General features: G+C 43.7%; 1 protein-coding gene across 1 annotated transcript in view; it reads right to left on the bottom strand.

Annotated features, from left to right (window-relative positions):
• Positions 1 to 6: 6 nt before the first annotated feature.
• The window catches only part of ZCCHC24 (zinc finger CCHC-type containing 24), an 89,228-nt gene continuing 71,168 nt past the window's right edge, over positions 7 to 18,066 (bottom strand). The window contains exons 2-3 of the mRNA XM_004715307.2: positions 12,787 to 12,951; positions 7 to 1,399 (exon numbers count right to left, since the gene is read on the bottom strand). Of these exons, the coding sequence (XP_004715364.1) occupies positions 1,286 to 1,399; positions 12,787 to 12,951 (279 nt within the window). The 3' untranslated portion in view covers positions 7 to 1,285. The remainder of the gene's footprint in view (positions 1,400 to 12,786; positions 12,952 to 18,066) is intronic.

Raw genomic sequence — 18,066 nt, 5'->3', positions numbered from 1 at the left:
CGGTTTCTCTCCCTCTCCCTAAGAGAAAGGAAATGGGTGACACTGAAAATGAGGCATTTCCCTGGGGAGAGAGGAGAGCACGGTCTCACTGGCCGGCCAGGACAGCAGTCCACCTGACAAGCGTTACAGGTCATGAAACCTTTCTGCTCCGATGGGAGGCAGGAATCCATTGTCCCCGTCTACAGAGAGAGGTTCTGTGGCTTCAGGGTGCCCTAAGATCCTTGGTGAAACGCCAAGAGAAGCTCTCTGTCCTAGGAATAGGCACCAGGCCTAAATCCTAAAACATCAGAACTAAAGCAGGTCTCTTTGTTCTCTAGTGTCACTCGCTCATTGAACTGATAGAGAAACGGAGGCCTGGAAAAGGGACATCCTCACCCAAAGTTGCACAGCACATCCCAGGAGGACCCAGAACTCAACCCTAAGTCTGTGTCCTCCCTGCAGAGTGGGCTTCCACAATAGGCCCTACCCCCTCAATCAGGAAAGCATTCCTAGAGTGGGTGGAAGGGCAGGGGAATGGGCAGATGAAACCCAAGCACGTGGGAAATGTGTCTGGCCATGGGTGAGTGAGTTGCTGCCAGATGGACCCCAAGACACAGCAGACACACCAGGCACATTGCCCAGTGTTCTGTGCCTCTCCTTCCTGACCTCGGCCTATCTAGGTACACAGAGTCAGCCTGCAGCGCACAAGGGCAATGCCAGTGAGGTCAGAAGGGGCCAGGCTTGGGGGTAAGCAGGAATAGGAAGCAGAGATGTCCACCTCCTGTAGCTGCTTGAACAGATGTCAGTTCAGCATGGTTGCCTGAATAGGCTTTCTGAGAGTGGCATTTCACACAGGGCAAACTGTAAGGTTCTGGGTCTGGAAAGACTGCTTGGCCAGTCCTGGGGAAATGGTCCCCTTCAGGCACTGGGGTTCACAGTACATTTAGTGAGCCCATACATGGCTGCTCAACCCAAAGAGTGTCTTCGTCAGAGAGAGCCTACAGGAGCACAAAGGGCTTCTTTGGGTCCTGTGTACTCACCTCTTCTCACTTGTGTTTCCTCCACACAGACCCCAGGCCACCCAGTAAAGAGCCCCAGAGACCCTGCCTTCTGTGTTGGTGGTGGGGCAGTTATGTCAGTAACACTGTTTGTCAACACAAATGAGACAAGACTCCTAGGGAGGAGGCCCCCTGCTCAGACCTGCAGGCCTGCGAGGACAACCCCACACATGAGGACACATAGCAACATGGAGAAATTCAGTGGAGGCGATGTCTTCTCTGGACGGTGCAGGGAGACTGTGGCTGGCTCATTGCACTCGGCGGCAGTAGTAGCCCAGGACTTTGCATTTCTCGCAGAGGTGCTGTGGGTGCTCCTTGCTCTGGTCAGACACATCCAGGCCATCGGGCTTTTCCAGGGGTCTCTGCAGCAGATGGGAAGAGAAGGTCCAAAGGATGTAGAAAGGAGGCATGGGAGAGATAGAAACAGAGAGACCAGCATCATAGAGAGACAGAGTTAGAAGAGATGCACAGAGAAGCAAGAAGAGAAACAAAGGGAGATTGCAAGCGAGGTGTGGGGAGAGTTGGAGAGAAGAGGAGAGAAAAAGAGAATCACGTGGTGAGAGCGGTGTGAGAGGTGGTGGGAAGACAAGAGAGAGACAGGAGGATTGAGACAGACACTCAACTTAGGGTTATATAGTCACCAAGTACCTTCACTCCCTAACCAGACTCTCCTGCCTCCTGCCGGAGTACAGCGCTGGGGCCAGGGCAGTGGAGGAGGCCTCGAGTCTTTTACCAAGCTGCACATGCAGGAGCCCTGAGTGTAGAAACCACTGCACATCACTTCTGCCACTCCCAGGGCTCAGAGCAGCTACTACCTGAAGCTCACAAAAGCCTCAGATAGAGAGTCTGGACAGGGGGTAAAAGTATTCTCCAGAGGAGGAAACTTAGGCCCAAAGCAAAGAAGACACACATTTCAGGAGAGCTTAACCCAAACCAACATCTCCTGACTGTCAATGCCCAGGGTTCTTCCCTGGCTGGGTGTCCTCACTGCATCCTCTGCTGGCACAGCCTCAGGCTGTAACATGGGATGCTTACCCTGGATACTCACAGAGCTGCACGGGAGGTTCGCAGCAGCGCGTGGGGGCCCCTCACATGTTCTGGTCTGGTGTGCCTACATGCTTGTTGAGGGAGTACATGGATGGAACATCACGGTTTTCCAACAAGGAAACAGGCACAGAGCAGGGAGGTGACTTGCAAGTTCCATCATGGCACTTTCTCACTGTGTGACCTCAAGAAGCCTCCCCCGTCTGTGAAGTGAGGCGATGTGGAGCGTATCGGGATGATGTTCAAGGCACCTTCCAGACTGCTGTTAGGCTCGCCGGAGCTCCTTCTCTGTTAGACAGCTAGTTCTCCCGCTCACTTCTTATTTTCACGCACATGTACCCTGCCCCCAATCAGCATAGAGTTTTGTCTCTCGGGAAATTTTATGGAGGCTAAGAGGTCTGTCCCAATCCTCCTGTCTCTCTCTTGGTCTTCCCACCACCTCTCACAGCACTCTCGCCACATGCTTCTCTTTTTCTCTCCTCTAACTCTCCCACACCTCACTTGCACGTCTCTCTCCTTGGCAGAAGTGTCTTCGTTGGCTAGCAGAGAGGTTGCTTCCCTCCATCCCTAGCCAAAGCCCTGGGTCCAAACCCTGGGTCCCCTACCGGGGCTGGGAAAACCTGAGGGCAGCTGGTCAAAGTTGAAGAGAGGAGGCCAGGGTGGTGGGAGCCACAAGCTGATATGGAGCCAGTGAAGACAGCTGAGGGCTGGTGCTGGCCCCAAGGCCTGCTGTAAACTACGAGAAAGAAACATGTGGTAGAAGAGTAGAAAGGGCACATGTCCAGTTATGAAGTTTGGGAAGTGGAAGCGTAAGAAGGCTCTAGATGTTGGACGGGGACCTCTGACCTAAAGGCTCCACCACAGGTCAGGGAGAACACTCCTGTGCGACCGGCCTAAACCAAGGAAAATGCTTTTTCCTCATTTCAAAGGGATTCCATGTGACTAGCCTCTCTGTCTCACTGCCTAGGAAAATCCCTGGGCTCCATTCAACTGGGAGGAGGAGAGAGTGGGCTTTATATCAGACCTGGGAGTCTGACCTTGGCAAGGCGCATCATGTCCTGATCCTCCATTTCTGTAACATAGCCAATTACCACCTACTTGATTGCAACACAAGGCAACCATACATATGTTCCAATGTCTTTTTCGTTGGCTAATTTTTCAGAAGTAGATTTCCAGGCTTTTCTTCTGATGCCATCTGGAAAGGACCCTTTCAGTTGAGTGTATTAGCTGCTTATACCAACCACCCAGGGATATTAATAGCATATTTAAAAGGACGCCGAAACTCATTGTCATTGAGTCAATTCTGACTCATATTGACCCTATAGGACAGGGTACAGCGGCCCCAGAAGTTTCCAAGACTGTAACTCTTTATGGGAGTAGAAAGCCTCATCTTTCTCCTGAGGAGTGGTTGGTGGTTTGGAACTGCTGACCTTGAGGCTAGCAGCCCAACATGTAACCGCTACACCACCAGGGCTCCTATTAGTAGCATGTAGACACTTAAAGATGATGATGATTAATTAGAGAGAGACACCAGCTGTTAGAGGATGACTAAAAGTTGAGGCCAGAATCCCAAGGCTCACCAGGGCTAGGAAGGTCATCTTACCACTCTCCCAGACCCCACTATGGGGACCTACACTATTCCCTCACTCCACTCGACCCCACCTCACCATCTCCAGTTGGAGTTTCAGTGCTCCTACAAGATCTGGGAGCTCCTTGCCATTGGGTTCACTGGCTCTATTTATTGCTTGGATGGTAAGAAAAGCTTCCTGATTTTGAGCTGACCTACATCCCTGCACTCTTACCCTACAGTCCCAGCCATGCAAGGTCCATACAAACTCTCTGCTCTGTTCCCATAGGCCTGCCCCACAAAACCTGGCCTAAAGTCTCTGCTCTTGCAGACCAAACAGAGCGTGGTCTCCAGCTCGCCGCCTCCTCTGTCCTGCCACATACAAGTCCCTCCCTGCTCTGTCTTCCTATGGCCACCCTTGCTCTCCAGGAGTGGAGTCACCTTCTGTGGTTTCCACATTGCACAGCATTGTCATCTGCCTAACCTCACAGCCTCCCTGTGAGGTGCATAGTACTATCCCCGGCATCGATGAGGAGCAGAGGCTCCAAGCCATTAAAGGGGCCTATTAGAGAGCTTCTTGCTGTACTTGCTTCCAGCTCCAACCATGCACGGTCATCAGACAAGCCTGCTGGCTGCCCTGTCCTGGGGCTCACTCAACTTATGACCAGTGCTCATCTCAGATTGTCTTTCCACGCCTGACTTTGGGTCACTGGCTTTCTGTTCTGGGGCAACAGTACCCTCCCTTTTATGCTGCCTCCAGCCCCTGTTCTGGGAGAAGGAGTACCTCCCTTCACAATCACAGCTCTGCCCCGAGAATTCACTCAGCTGCTTCTCTCCCTGAGCGAGCATTTGCCTTCTGAGCCTTCAACAAAGGCACTGACAGAGAACTAGGCAGGTCGGGGCTGATGGAGCCTTAGGAGCCAACTCTGGCTTGTCCTGAGTCTACTATGGACACTCCTCTGCTACGTGCCCTCTGCAGTATCTCCATAGGACATTGTGCCACTGGAACCACACAGAACTTTGTCGGCTGGCTCACCCTTGCTGGATGGGCCCAAACTTTATCTTCTAGAATCCCAACTTACTCTGCTGTCACCTCGAAGGGAAGTTAGCGCCTGGTCTTTTTGATAGATTTGTGTGTGTGTGTGTGTGTGTGTGTTGGTGTATAGACTGGCAAACAGTACTTTGAAACCATAAAACAATATGTCATAATCCCCGATGACCTTTGGCAAGTCACTTCATCTTTTTGTGCCTCAATATTCTCTGTAAAATGGCCAAACGATTAGAACAGTGGCTGGCACATATACACATGAGGTGTTGGTCAATATTAATATCATGTATTATTATGATGAAAATTTAGGGATGGAGGGCAGGTGTTGGCAGTTCTAACTCACAGTGGCCCTAAGCACAGCAGAATGAAACACTGACTGGTCCGGCACCATGCTCACAGTTGTTATATTTCAGCCCATTGTTGCAGCCACTGTGCCAATCTATCATTATAACGGACTTCTTCTTTTTCGCTGCCCCTCCACTTTACCCACACTTGCTCTTCAACACTTTAAAGATACCTTATGCAGAAGATTTACCTAATGCAATGCATCATTTGATTTCCTGACTGCTCTTTCCATGAGCATTGATTATAAAATCAAGCAAGATGAAATCTTTAATAACTTCGATCATTTCTCAGTTTAACAAGCATGATGTCCTTTTCCAGGACTGGTCTCTCCTGACAACATGTTCAAAGTATGTGAGACAAAGTCTTACCATCCTTGCTTCCAAGGAGCATTCTGGCTGTATGTCTTCTAAGACTCTTCTTTATCAGCTTTATGCCTCAAATTCATTAATTACTCCAGTCTTCCTTATTCAATGTCCAACTTCCACATACACATGAGGTAACTGATAATGCCATGGTTTGGGCCGGACGCACATACCTTAGTCCTCAAAGTAACATCATTGATCTTCAATGCTTTAAAGTGGTATTGTGTAGCAGATTTGTCTAATGCAATACATCATTTGATTTCTTGACTGCTGCTACCATGCTCATTAATTTTGGATCCAAGCAAGATGAAATTGTGAAAACATCATTCTTGTTTCAGATAAACAGGATCTTATCTTGGGTCTAGTTGTGATCATTTTGGTTTTCTTTACATTCGGTTTTAATCCATACTGAAGGTTGCAATCCTTGATCTTCATCAGCAAGTGTTTCAAGTGCTTCAAGTCCTCCTCACTTTCAGTAGCAAGGTTGTGGATTGTTTATAAGCCTTCCTCCAATTCTAATGCCATGTTCTTTCTTAATATAGAGCTTCTTGTATTAGCTGCTAAGCATACAGACTGGTAATGTTGAAAGGATGCAACCCTGATGCACACCTTTCCTGATTTTAAACCACTCAGTATTTCCTTGTTTTAATGACTGCCTCTTGGTCCATGTACAGGTACCATATAAGCACAATTAACTGTTCTGAAATTCCGATTTTTCTCAGTGCTATCCATACTTTATTATGATCCACACAGTCAAATGTCTTTGTACTGCCAACACAACACAAGTAAATATCTTTCTGGTGTTCTATGCTATGAGCCAAGATCTATCTGATGTCCTTATTCCACACCCTCTTCTAAATCCAGCTAGGAGTAGAAAACAGATTAGTCCCTGGGGAAACCCTGCTGTAGTATTCTGGTCACCGATTCCCACTCTCCAGGACCCTACCCCACACTCAGCTCATCCTTATCCTCAGATGCTGGACTGTATCCCTCCTGAGACCCAGGTAGTGCCCTTTCTTTCCATGACTCCAGGCCTGGCTGCTCAGCCTCACCCTGCTGGGTTCTGTCAACAGGTAGGGAGCCAGCGAAAGCTGTTGGGATGACTCTCCTCTATGGAAGGAAAACACTGAGTAGCTGGGATTGACTGCTAAGGGTCCTTTCCCCAAGAGAGGAGGTAAAGCCATTAGTGTTTTCTTCTCATGGGGGGGTGGGGAGGGCTAGGCTGGTAGATGAGGCATAGCTGCAGTCTGATGAGTAACAGATGTGTAGTCTGATGGGTAACAGATGTGGCTGTGGGGAGAGCAGGGGAATTGAGGACTCTCAGATGAACGTGAGCAGGGAGAGCTCAGGGGTTCAGAGAAAATAAGTCCCCTCTCCTCACTGTGTAAGGAGTCCTAGTGGCACAGTGGGGTAAGTGATTGGTTGCTAACCGCAGGAGAGACATACAGCTTTCTACTCTTATAAAACATTTACAGTGTCAGAAACCCACCAGAGAGGGGGTAACACCCCCCAAACCGGAAAAAAAGCTCTGCTAGGCGGAGTTTTCATAGCATGAATATTTCCTGCTAGGCAAGCATCAAGCAACTTGCTCTGAGGTAGTGCACCCAGTGGCATTACCTGGGAACGTCCTCTCTAGTCACAGTGAATATTTTTGTAAAAGCAGTTTTGTTCGAACTTCATTTTTTGTGAAGGCCAATTTAAGAGAATAGAATGCAGCTGTGAAATTTTGTTTCCTGCTCTGGAAAAATGCCGCAGAAACAGTTGTGATGTTGAACACAGCTTACAAGGACAGTGGTATGGGACAAACTCAAGAGTACAAATGTTTTTTCATTTAAAAAAAAGTGAAAAGTCAATTGATGACAAACCACTTTCTGGATGTCGTTAACTTCCCAAATGGACTAAAATGTTGACAAAATTCATGCACTTGTGTTTGAAAACTGATGACAGACCACTGAAGATATGGGGAAGTTATCTGGACTCTCTTGGAGCTTGGTTCATCGAATTTTAACAGAAGATTTGGGAATGAGGAGGGTTGCTGAGAAATTTATGCCTCAGGTTCTGACTGACCAGGCAAAAGAGCATTGAGTGGAAACTTGCTGTGAGGTGTGCACCCAGTGGCATTGCCTGGGAAAGTTCTCTCTGGTCACAGTGAGAACAGAGTGAGCTTTGAAAGAACAGCTCAGAAGTGACCCATACTTTTTTCCTAAGGTCGTTACTGGTGATGTGACATGGTGCTATTCTTACCGAAAGCAAACATCAATCAAGCCAGTGGAAGATGCCATCTTCACCTTGCTCCCCAAAAGTTCATCAAATGATTAAGACAATGCTCATTTGATTTTGTTTTTTTGATGTGAGGGACATAGTGCATTTGGAGTTCGTTCCTCCAGGTCAGACTGTTAATCAACCTTTAATAGAGGTTCTGTAAAGATTGCAGAACAGTGTGGAACAAAAAAGGCCTGATTTGTGGCAGACAGGGGATTGGTTTTGCCACCACAACAACGCACCAGCTCACACAACCATCTCAGTGTGTCAGTTTTTAGCAAAAAACAGCATGCCTCTCTTGTCCCACGCACCTTACTCAGCTGACTTCGCTCTGTACGACATATTTTTGTTTCTGTGAATGAAGAGGGACATGAAAGGACAGCAATTTGACAACATAGATGAGGTGAAGAAAAAAACAAGGGAGGTGCTGCCAGCCATCCAAAAAGATGAGTTTGAAAAATGTTTTCAAGAATGGAATGGCAGATTTGACAAGTGTATTAAGTGTAATGGAGAGTACTTTGAAGGTGATAAGGTTGTTTTGTTAAAAAAAAATTAAATACATAGCTTTGGGGGGGAAATCTGGTGTTTCTTTTTTTTTTTGGTACCTCCCTCCTTGTAGAGTAGAAATCAACTCTATGATAGTGAGCTTGGTTTTGGTTTTCAATCACTGTGCAGGACTTGTGAGAGGGGCTTCAAGCACTACGTCTCAGCTTTTCAAATGCTCCTGATGGGAAGTACTGCTGTGCTGAGGTGGGAGGGACATCATTCAGTTCACAGTCCTTCAGTTGTGACATCCCTGACGGAGAAAAGATGGATAAGCAAGAAGAGACTGCAGGGGCTAAGTGGTGAGGACCTGGTGTCGAGCTTCCTTGCCACTGGCTTCTGTGTGATCTGGTTCAAATGCCATCTTTGACAGTGTCTCCTTGCTGATGACATTGCCTTCAAATTGGTAGGCTGACTGGAAGAGGGACACAGCAAAGCAGTATGGTTTTATGAAGTCCTTCCAGAGGGACCCTCTGGGGACTCTAGTCCTGAGTATGGAGATGGGAGGCTTCCTTGTGGAGGCTATGCATAGGCAGATCTTCACAGGACAGAGACTACAAGATTCATGAAGCCATTCCCTACTCAAGCGTGGTCTTTGGGGGGCCACAGGCTTTGGTACTCAACCCTCAGAGGCACAGGAGCTGTGCTTCAGGCTGGAGTGGGTGGGGTTAAAGCATTAGGTCCTATCCAAGAAGTGACTGGGGCCCTCATTTCCGGGGTTCAATCCTGGAGACCATGTACTAGTGTGGAAGCACCTATGAAACTGAGGGTTTCATAGCAGATAGAGTGCCAATTCTGGCTTGAGGGATCTTGAATGGTTCCAACACCTTTGCTGACCCTTTCTTTGTCCTTGCTTCCCTCATTTTCCATACCTGGGCCACACTAGCCTCCTCACTGCTCCTCTGGCCAGTTGAGTTCCACACACCTCAGAGCTGCTTTGAAGAACACATCTCATACCTACTCAAATGACATTTTCTCAGATCATCTCACTAGATCTAACACACAGCCCTCTTTCACTGTCTCACCGCACTCATCACATTTGATCACTTGGTTTTCTGTTTTCTTCACAAGAATTAGGCCCCGTGAGGGTTCCTTGTCTATGGTGCCCAGCACTAAGCAGACACTTAAGGAAGGTTTGATAGAAATCTGAACTCTTTTTTATTTATTTTTATTTTACTTTTTCTTTTATAGATGGGGAGCCTGGGGTCCATGTCACTCAGCCAACAAGGCAAAGATAGAGGGGAAACCCTGATCTCCAACATTTCTGTTGACATGCCCCCTTCCAGATGGGTTAGAGGCAATTGAAAATACCATGGATATATCAGGCAAAATTAATGCTCAAAGCAACATTTTGGCTTTACAACAAAAAGGTTTTGTGCAAAAAAAAGGTTTTTTGCAGCAGATTTTTTCAATGCAAGGCATCGTTTAATCTCATGACTGCTGCTTCCAGGAGTATTGATTGTGGATCCGCGTCACCTGTCTTTGGGATGAATACAAATGTGGATCTCTTCCCATCAGTTGACAAAGTAGCTGCCCTCCAAGTTTCCTGGCATAAACAAGTAAGTGCTTCCAGTGCTTCATCAGCTTATTGAGACATTTCAATGAATATTCCATCAATTCCTAATGCTGCATTTTTGGCCAGTGCTTTCAGTGCAGCGTGAACCTCTTCCTTCAGCACTCTTGGTTCTCGCTCATATGCTGCCTCCTGAAACAATGGTATGTCGAGTCGTTCTTTTTGATGCAGTAACTCTCTATGCTTTACATCTTCTTCTGATACTTCCTGCACCATTCAATGTTTTGCCCATAGAACCTTTCAATATTGAAACTCAAGGCTTGAAGTTTTTCTTTACTTCTTTCATTTTAATATATGCTGAGTGTGCTTTTCCTTTTTGGTTTTCTAACTCTAGGTCTTTGCACATTTCATGATATTATTTTACTATGCCTTCTTTAGCTGTCTTTTGACATTTCTGAAATGTCCTGTTCAGCTCTTTGACTTCATTATTTCTTTTCAGTGCCTTTGTCACTCTACAATTAAAAGCGAATTTCAGAATCTCTTCTGACATCCACACTGATTTTTTCTTTCTTTTCTGTCTTTTAATGACATTTTACTTTCTTCATAAATGATGTTCATCAGGTCTTCTACCATTAGTGTCTAAGGCATTAAATCTGTTCTTGAGATGGTCTCAAAATGCAGGTGGGATAGAATCAAGGTCATACTTTGGCTCTCATGGACTTGTTTTTGTTATGTTTAGCTTCAACCTGAATGTACATATCAGCAATTGATGATCTATTCCATAGTCAGTTCCTGCCCTGGGTTTAGCTACAGATATTGAGCTTCTCTGTAGGGATTTCCCACAGACGTTGTCAATTTGATTTCTGTGTGTTCCATCTAGAGAAGTCCACATGTATACTCCCCCTTTTTTGTTTTTAAAAAGGTATTTGCGATAAACAGGTTGTTGGCCTTGCTATCATGCCATCTCTGGCATCGTTTCTATCACAAGCGCATGTTTTCTAGCTACTGTTCCTTCCTCTTTGTTTCCAGCTTTTACATTCCAACTGCCAATAATTATCAATGCATCTTAAGTGCATGTCTGATGAACTTTAAACCAAAAAGGTACATAGAATCTTTAATTTCACCACTAGCTTTGGTGGTTGGGGCATAAATGTGACTAACAGTTGTTATTAATTGGATTTTTTTGAATGTGGATAGATGTACTCTTATCACAGACAGCATTGTCCTTCAAGATAGATTTTGAAATATCCATTTAGATGATGAGTGTAATGCCATTCCACTTGATTGTGACATTCCCAGCACAGTAACCATATGATTTTCTGATTAAAAATGGCCACTACCATTCCATCTCTGTTCACTAATGTCTAGCATGACAGTTTTTATGTATTCCATTTCATTTTGGACAACTTTTAATTTTCCTAGATTCATACTTCATACATTCCAAGTTCCAATTTTTGGTTGATATTTGCAGCTGTTTCTTTTCATTTTGCGTCGCGCCGCATCAGCAAACGAAGGTCTTGTAGACTTTACTCCCATAGGCTTTACTCCGTCTATGTCATTATGGTCAACTCCTCGGTCATGTTTTTAGTGCCTTCCAACCTGAGGGGTTTCATCTTCTGGCACTAGTCTGACAATGTTCTGCTTCTTTTCATGCGGTTTTCAGTATGTGGCAAGGTTCTGATTCTGTCCATAAGGTTTTCAGTGGCTAATTCCTCACACATGGACAGCTTATTCCTTGCTCATAGTTTGTTCTGCCTCTGGAAGCTCTCCTGAAATGTTTTCACTTTGGGTGACCCTGCTGGCATTTTGAAATACAGGTGGCATAGCTTTCAGCATCACAGTACAACAAACTGACAGACAAGTGTTGGAGTTGTATACTGGAAATACCTTAAGCCTGTCCTTTCTTGCATCAGATTTAACACTGCCCTTGTGTCAATTCTGACTCATTGCAATCCTAGAGAACCGAGTAGGACTGTTCTACAAGGTTTCTGATACCGTAATCTTTATAAGACCAATCTTCTCTTTCTCCCACGAGTGGCTGATAGGTTCAAACTACTGATCTTGCTATTAGTAGTCCAATGCTTAACCTACAGCACCACCAGGGCTCCAGTGAGACCACTCCAGTGCATCTCAAATTTTGTTACTTTTCAATGAGCCTTCTAGGTGAAAATTACATTCCATAAGTTTGAGGACAGTACCCTAGTTGTCAAAACTGCAGGGTCCTTACTCTTCGTGGTCACCCATCTTCCTGACATGTTAGCATCGTGTGCACCATCACTCATGCTCTTCCCCGATTCCTGCACTCCACTCTCCTCACTCACCATGCTCGATAATGGCCTTTTCTGCTTGTTCTCCTCCTGCCCCTTTCCCAAGCTTCCCCATTGAGCAGTGGTCCTGAGCACTTCAAGGCTAGATGACTTCCTCAGAGGCTGCCCCCTTGTTTCGCGTGGCTATCCCTCACGTATGGGCTAGTTGGACTCCTCTCCTCCTCCAGGCCCACATCACGTGGTGTTCTTCTCTCAGCTCATCTTAAGGAGATCTTCTCCATTAGGGCACAGCCCACACTTTCCCTGTCACTGCTTTGGGCACAGTGCATGGTGCCCAGCAGCTCCTCACACACACAGGTTGTGTGGATGGTAAAAGAATGCCACAGAGAACAAATCAGCATGTTGTCATACCCTACAGCCCTCATATTCAACTCTGCTCACATGACACACCCAGTGGATTTGTTTTAAAATTCACCTTGGCTCTTTCATCTCAGAACCTAAGTATAGTTACCCTTGACTCTCCTCTCCTTCCCAGAGAGACAGGCACCTCTCCTATTTCAGATGAGACAAATGAAGAAAGAGCCAACATTAAGAGATGTGGTCTCACTCTCCTTGTATGAAGCGACAAACTGAGGCCCAGAGATGGGAAAGTCATCTAAGGACTGATCACCCCACATGTCCTATACAGCTTCTCCACCCTGGGTACTTCTTCTGCTCAACCTTTGTCAAACCCAGTCCCCAGCCTATACCCCTTGTCTAAGTCTCACCATGTTCAGGCCCAGGTTCCACCCAGCTTACCTGCTTGTGTGGGTACACGTTGATATGGCATTTGATGCACTCCTGCCCCATGTTGGCCCATGAGTTCCCACTCATCCATTTCCTCTTGCATTTGGGACACTTGTATTCTCCAAAGCAGCGTTTTTTCCCCTGGTATGGGGTTAGGCCCTCTCCTTTGGGGCGTGCCTAAAGGACAGAAGTTAACACAGGGGTTGGATCCGTACGGTCAAGATGATGCCCTCATGGGGTTCCAATGGCCTCCCACTTTTGTCTTTAGCCCTGTGCCCTTCTGGGTAGGTACCTTTTATCATCAATGCAGAAAAAACCAGGGTCATTCCCAGAACTTATCCAGAAATGCCAAGGCTAGGAAGACCCTCTGGGTGGACAAGGTGGTGGAGCTGCATTTTTGTTAGAGTGAAAGAAGTCAGGTACTGAATCGTGGAGGGTTTTTTTTTTTTGATAACTCCAGCATCATGGCCTAGGCCTACAGATAGGTGCCATTTGGCTGGCACAGTGCTATGGTTTAAGTGGTAATTGGAGGGGTGGCACAAACACAGAACAAAACCTGGTAAAAGTGAGTCTTTTTGCACCCTTACTGCCAGCTATCCCTTCCTCTACCTGGAGGCAACCTCCATTTTCTGCAGCACCCCAAATACAAACTCTGCATTACAAACATAGGCATGGGTACACATACTCTTTCTTTTCCCTTGCGCAAATGGAAACAGACTGTATCTTGGTTCTGCTTTAATTTGGCTTCATAGGCTCTCTCAGGGAAATAAGACTAGCGTAAGCACTTGGCTGCTAACTGAAAGAGTGACAGTTCGAATCCATCCAGACACCACAGAAAAAATCCTGGCAATAAATTCCCAAGAGGTCACAACCATGAAAATCCTGCTAAGCACATTTGTACTCTGAAGAGTCACCATGAGTTGGAATCCTGATGGTAACTGATTTAGTGTCTTGGGGATCTTCCTGCATCTGTGGGAGTTTGCATTGCATTCAGTCTGTGAGTGGTCCATAATGTGTGCTCTCAGTTAAAAAATGTTAGGCTGTTGCCTCTCTATCCTTACAAACTATGCTACAATGAAAAACATTGTACATCTAACCACCCTGCATTTCTACCAGTTCCACATCTGAGGATTCAACAAACCACAGCTTGAAAATATTCAAGAAGAAGAAGAAGAAACAATTAAGTGGTCAAAACAACCCAAGGTTCAGAGCAAGTGTAAATGCTACTTATTATTTGCACTGCATTAGGTATAAGTAATCTAGAGATGATTTAAAGTATATAAGAGGATATGCGTATTATATGCAAATACTACCACATTTTATGTAAAGGAGGAGCCCTGGTAGCAAATATTTACAACCTCAAAAACCCAAAGGGGTAATTCTACTCTGTCTGATGGAGTTTTATATGAATTAGAATTGATTTGATGGCAGTGACTGTTACACACACACACACACACACACACACACACCAAAAGGTATCCCCTCTGTGGATACCAAAGGACAACTATATAAAAGTTTGCATATACCCGAGTACACTTACGGGATAAACTCCTGGAAGGGAAATTTGAAGATAATACCAAGTTGCTACTGCCCTTCTATCATTACAGGTGTATAAAATGAAAGTCTTATAAACTCACCAACAGAGTGTTCTACATTTTAGGAAATATATCATCTTATCTCAGAGTAGCTGTGACTTTTCTGGCTTTTATTATGAGTAAAAGAGATGCTTTCCATGCATTTAAGAACCATTGTCATTCATTTGTGAACTGTTTGTTTATACACTTTGTCATTATTTTTCCTGTTATGGCTTTGGTATTTTGTTGTTGATTTTCAACTCTATTTTATCTGTTAAAAAAAACTACCTTTCTATCTGATTCCATGTCTATCAGTTTGACATAACATGTTACTTGAGTTGCTGTGCTGCTGGAAGCTATGTCACTGGCACCTTAAATACCAGCAGGGCCACGTAAGGTGAACAGGTTTCAGTGGAGCTTTTAAGCTAAGAATAGGCCACAAGGAGGGAATCAGCTGTGTGTCCACTTCTGAGGGATTAGCCACTGAAAACTTTATGGACAGCGGCAAAACACGAGTGGGGAAGACTCCTCATAGTAGTGGTAACCATATGATATAGATGAAGTAAAGCTTTGGAGATCTTTGTGGACGGGGCACAACTCAAAAAGAGAGAAAAACAAACATACTCTAGTTGAAAATATCCATTAATAATCACAACATGGAATATTTGAAGTATGCATCTAGGAAAATTAAAAGTTGTTAAAAATGAAATGGAACTCATAAGGGATCTGATATGGATCGGTATTGGCCATTTGGAACCAGACAATCATGTGGATTAGTATGCCAGAAATGACAAAGTGAAGAGGAAAGGCATCCCATTCACCCTCAGAAAGAACATTTCGAGATTTATCTTGAAGTATAATGCTGTCTGCGATAGGATAATATATGTACAAGGAAGTCTAGTTAATAGAACTACTATTCCAAATTATGCACCAACCACGAAAGCTAGTGATGAAGGAATGGAAGAATTCTACCAACCTTTTTTGGTATTCTCTTTGAACCAAGATCCATCTGATGTCATTAATGATATCCCTCATTCTACTCTCTTTTGAATCTGGCTTGAATTTATGGCAGTTCCCCATCAATGTACTGCTAGACACTGTTGCTAGACTTTACTTGCACATAATATTAAGTATATTGTTTGATAATTTCTGCATTCTCTTCTGATCTTTGGAATGGGTGCAAATATGGATCTCTCCTAGTCAGCTGGCCAAGCAGCTGTCTTCTAGATTCTTGGCATAGGTGAGTGTTTCCAGGGCTTTATCAGCTGGTATTCTATCAATAACAGAAGCTTTATTTTTCTGATAATGCCTTTAGTGTAGCTTGGGTCTCTTCTTTCATTGGTTCTGGCCATATGCTACCTCTTGAAAAGATTGAATGTCTACCAGGTATTTTTGGTACGGTGACTCTGTGTATTCCTTCCATCCTTCTGATGCTTCCTGTGTCCTTCAGTATTCTGGCCATATAATCTTTAAATATTGCAATTTGGGGCTTTGATTTTCTCAATTATTTCAGCTTGATATATTCTGAGTATGTTCTTCCTTTTAGGTTTTCAAACTCCAGGTTTTTAAAACTTTCATTATAATATTTGACTTTCTTTTCAATCTACCCTGTGATAATTTTTGTTCAGTTCTCTAAAGTTAGAGAACTTTAGATTATTTCTTCCACTTGCTTTAGCTATATGATCAAGAGCAAGTTTCAGATATTCTTCTGATATCTATTTTGATCTTTTCTTTTTTCCTGTATTTTAATCAAACTTCTGCTTTCTTCATACATGATTCTCTTGCTGTTGTCCCAGAGCTCCTCAGGTGCTCTGTCATTAGTGCTCAATGATGCAAATTTATTCTTGAGATGTTCTAAAAACTTAGGTGGGATATACTAAAGGTTGAATGTTGGTTTGCATGGGCTTGTTTAATTTTCTTCAACTTCAACCTGAAAGATGTTTACTTGTGTTTTGTTAACTATACAAAGGCATCTGCCTGTGTGGGTCATAGCAAACTATGAGTAGCATTAAGAAGAATAGGAATTCCACCACACTTCATTGTGCTTATGTGAAACCTGTACATGGATCAAGAGACAGTCATTTCATTCAAAGAGAACAAGGAAACACTGGGTGTTTTAAAATCAGAAAATGTGCGTATCCTTTCATTATTACCTATTCAATCTGTATGCTGATCAGAGAATATAAGAAGCTGAGCTATATGAGGGAGAACATGGCATCATTGTTTGAAGAAGGCTTATTAACAACCTAATATATGCAGACGACCCAACCTTGCTTGCTGAAAGCAAGGAAGATTTGAAGGCCATACTAATGGAGATCAAGGACTGAAGCCTTCAGTATGGATTGCAAATCAGTGTAAAGAAAACAAATATCCTCACAACAGACCAATAGATAACATCATGAAAATTGGAGAAAAGATTAAAATTGTCAAGGATTTGATCTTGCTTGAATCCACAATCAATGCTCTGCAAGCAGCAGTCAAGAAATAAAATGAGATAGGTTAGTACAATACCATACCTGTTACTAAAGGCTATGACATGTAACATGTTTTTAGTATCTTTCTTTTTTTTTTGTATTGTGCTAACCTTTCTCTTGCTGGGAAATTACCTGTAAATTGCATGCGAGTAGGAAAGTGTGAGCTATGTTGCTTCTTAAGAGCATACCAAATGTGATTAAAGACATGGATCATTGAATACTCATGGGGGGAAAAAGAAAAGAAAAGAAAAAAGAAACAAAATGACCAAGAAAGGACACAATTATAGAGAAAAATATCCTACATAAGTAATATACAAAGTGGAACAGAACTATACAAATCAAAATAAGAAATCACAGACAACAACTCTACAATGAAGTGGAGGTGGGGATGGAGGAGGAAACCTAAAGGGAAGAGAGTATGCAATAGTTGAATGGAGAATACATTGAATTTTTCACAAAAGACAACAAACAGTTTTGAATTTGGAAAGAAAACCACGCAAAAAAACAAACAGGAAAAAAAATCCTCCAAGATAAAGTTAAAACATCAACAAAACAAAAAAAAGAGGAAAACATATAAGCCAGTTAAATAATAAGATAAAAACTAAAAAAGCAAAGAAAGTACTGAAAGGGTAACTATACGCGAAAGGAATATAACACAAAAATTATCATGAAAATTGAAAACAATATCACCATTAAAGACATAAGAAATGACACCAATAACACCATACTTAGTAAAAAAATTCAATGTAAATGGATCGAATTCACCATTTAAGAGAAAAAGGCTAACAGAATGGATAAGAAACATTAGTCTTTAATATGCTGCTTACAAGAAAAACACCTAGATGTAAAGACAGACTAAAAATTAAAGGATGGGGGTAAAAATATCAAACTAATGGCAGTCAAAAGAAAGCAAGAGTAGCAACACTAATCTGAAAAAAGTAGACATCAAACTATGACATAATGAGAGACATAGAATGTTACTATATAACCAGGAAAGCTTTATTTGAACAAGAAACCATACCTATAATTAATAATGATAACTCATACCAGATATGCAAGGATAGTCTAATATTAGAAAAACGATGTAATTCATGACATAAACAAAATAAAGGAGAAGAACAATATGATGATTTCAATCACTGCAGAGAGGGTATTTGATAAAATTCAACATCGGTTCTTGATAAAAGCACTCAATAAAGACTGGCCTGGACTGATCCTGCGACACCAAGGCAAACCACTAAAGG

This window comes from Echinops telfairi, unplaced genomic scaffold (genome assembly GCF_000313985.2).
Source record: "Echinops telfairi isolate 266 unplaced genomic scaffold, ASM31398v2 ScPeMD7_7462;HRSCAF=8500, whole genome shotgun sequence".
NCBI classification, from domain to species: Eukaryota; Metazoa; Chordata; class Mammalia; order Afrosoricida; family Tenrecidae; genus Echinops; species Echinops telfairi.
Note: the sequence above shows the minus strand (reverse complement) of the source record. Positions and strands in the feature narration are given on the sequence as shown.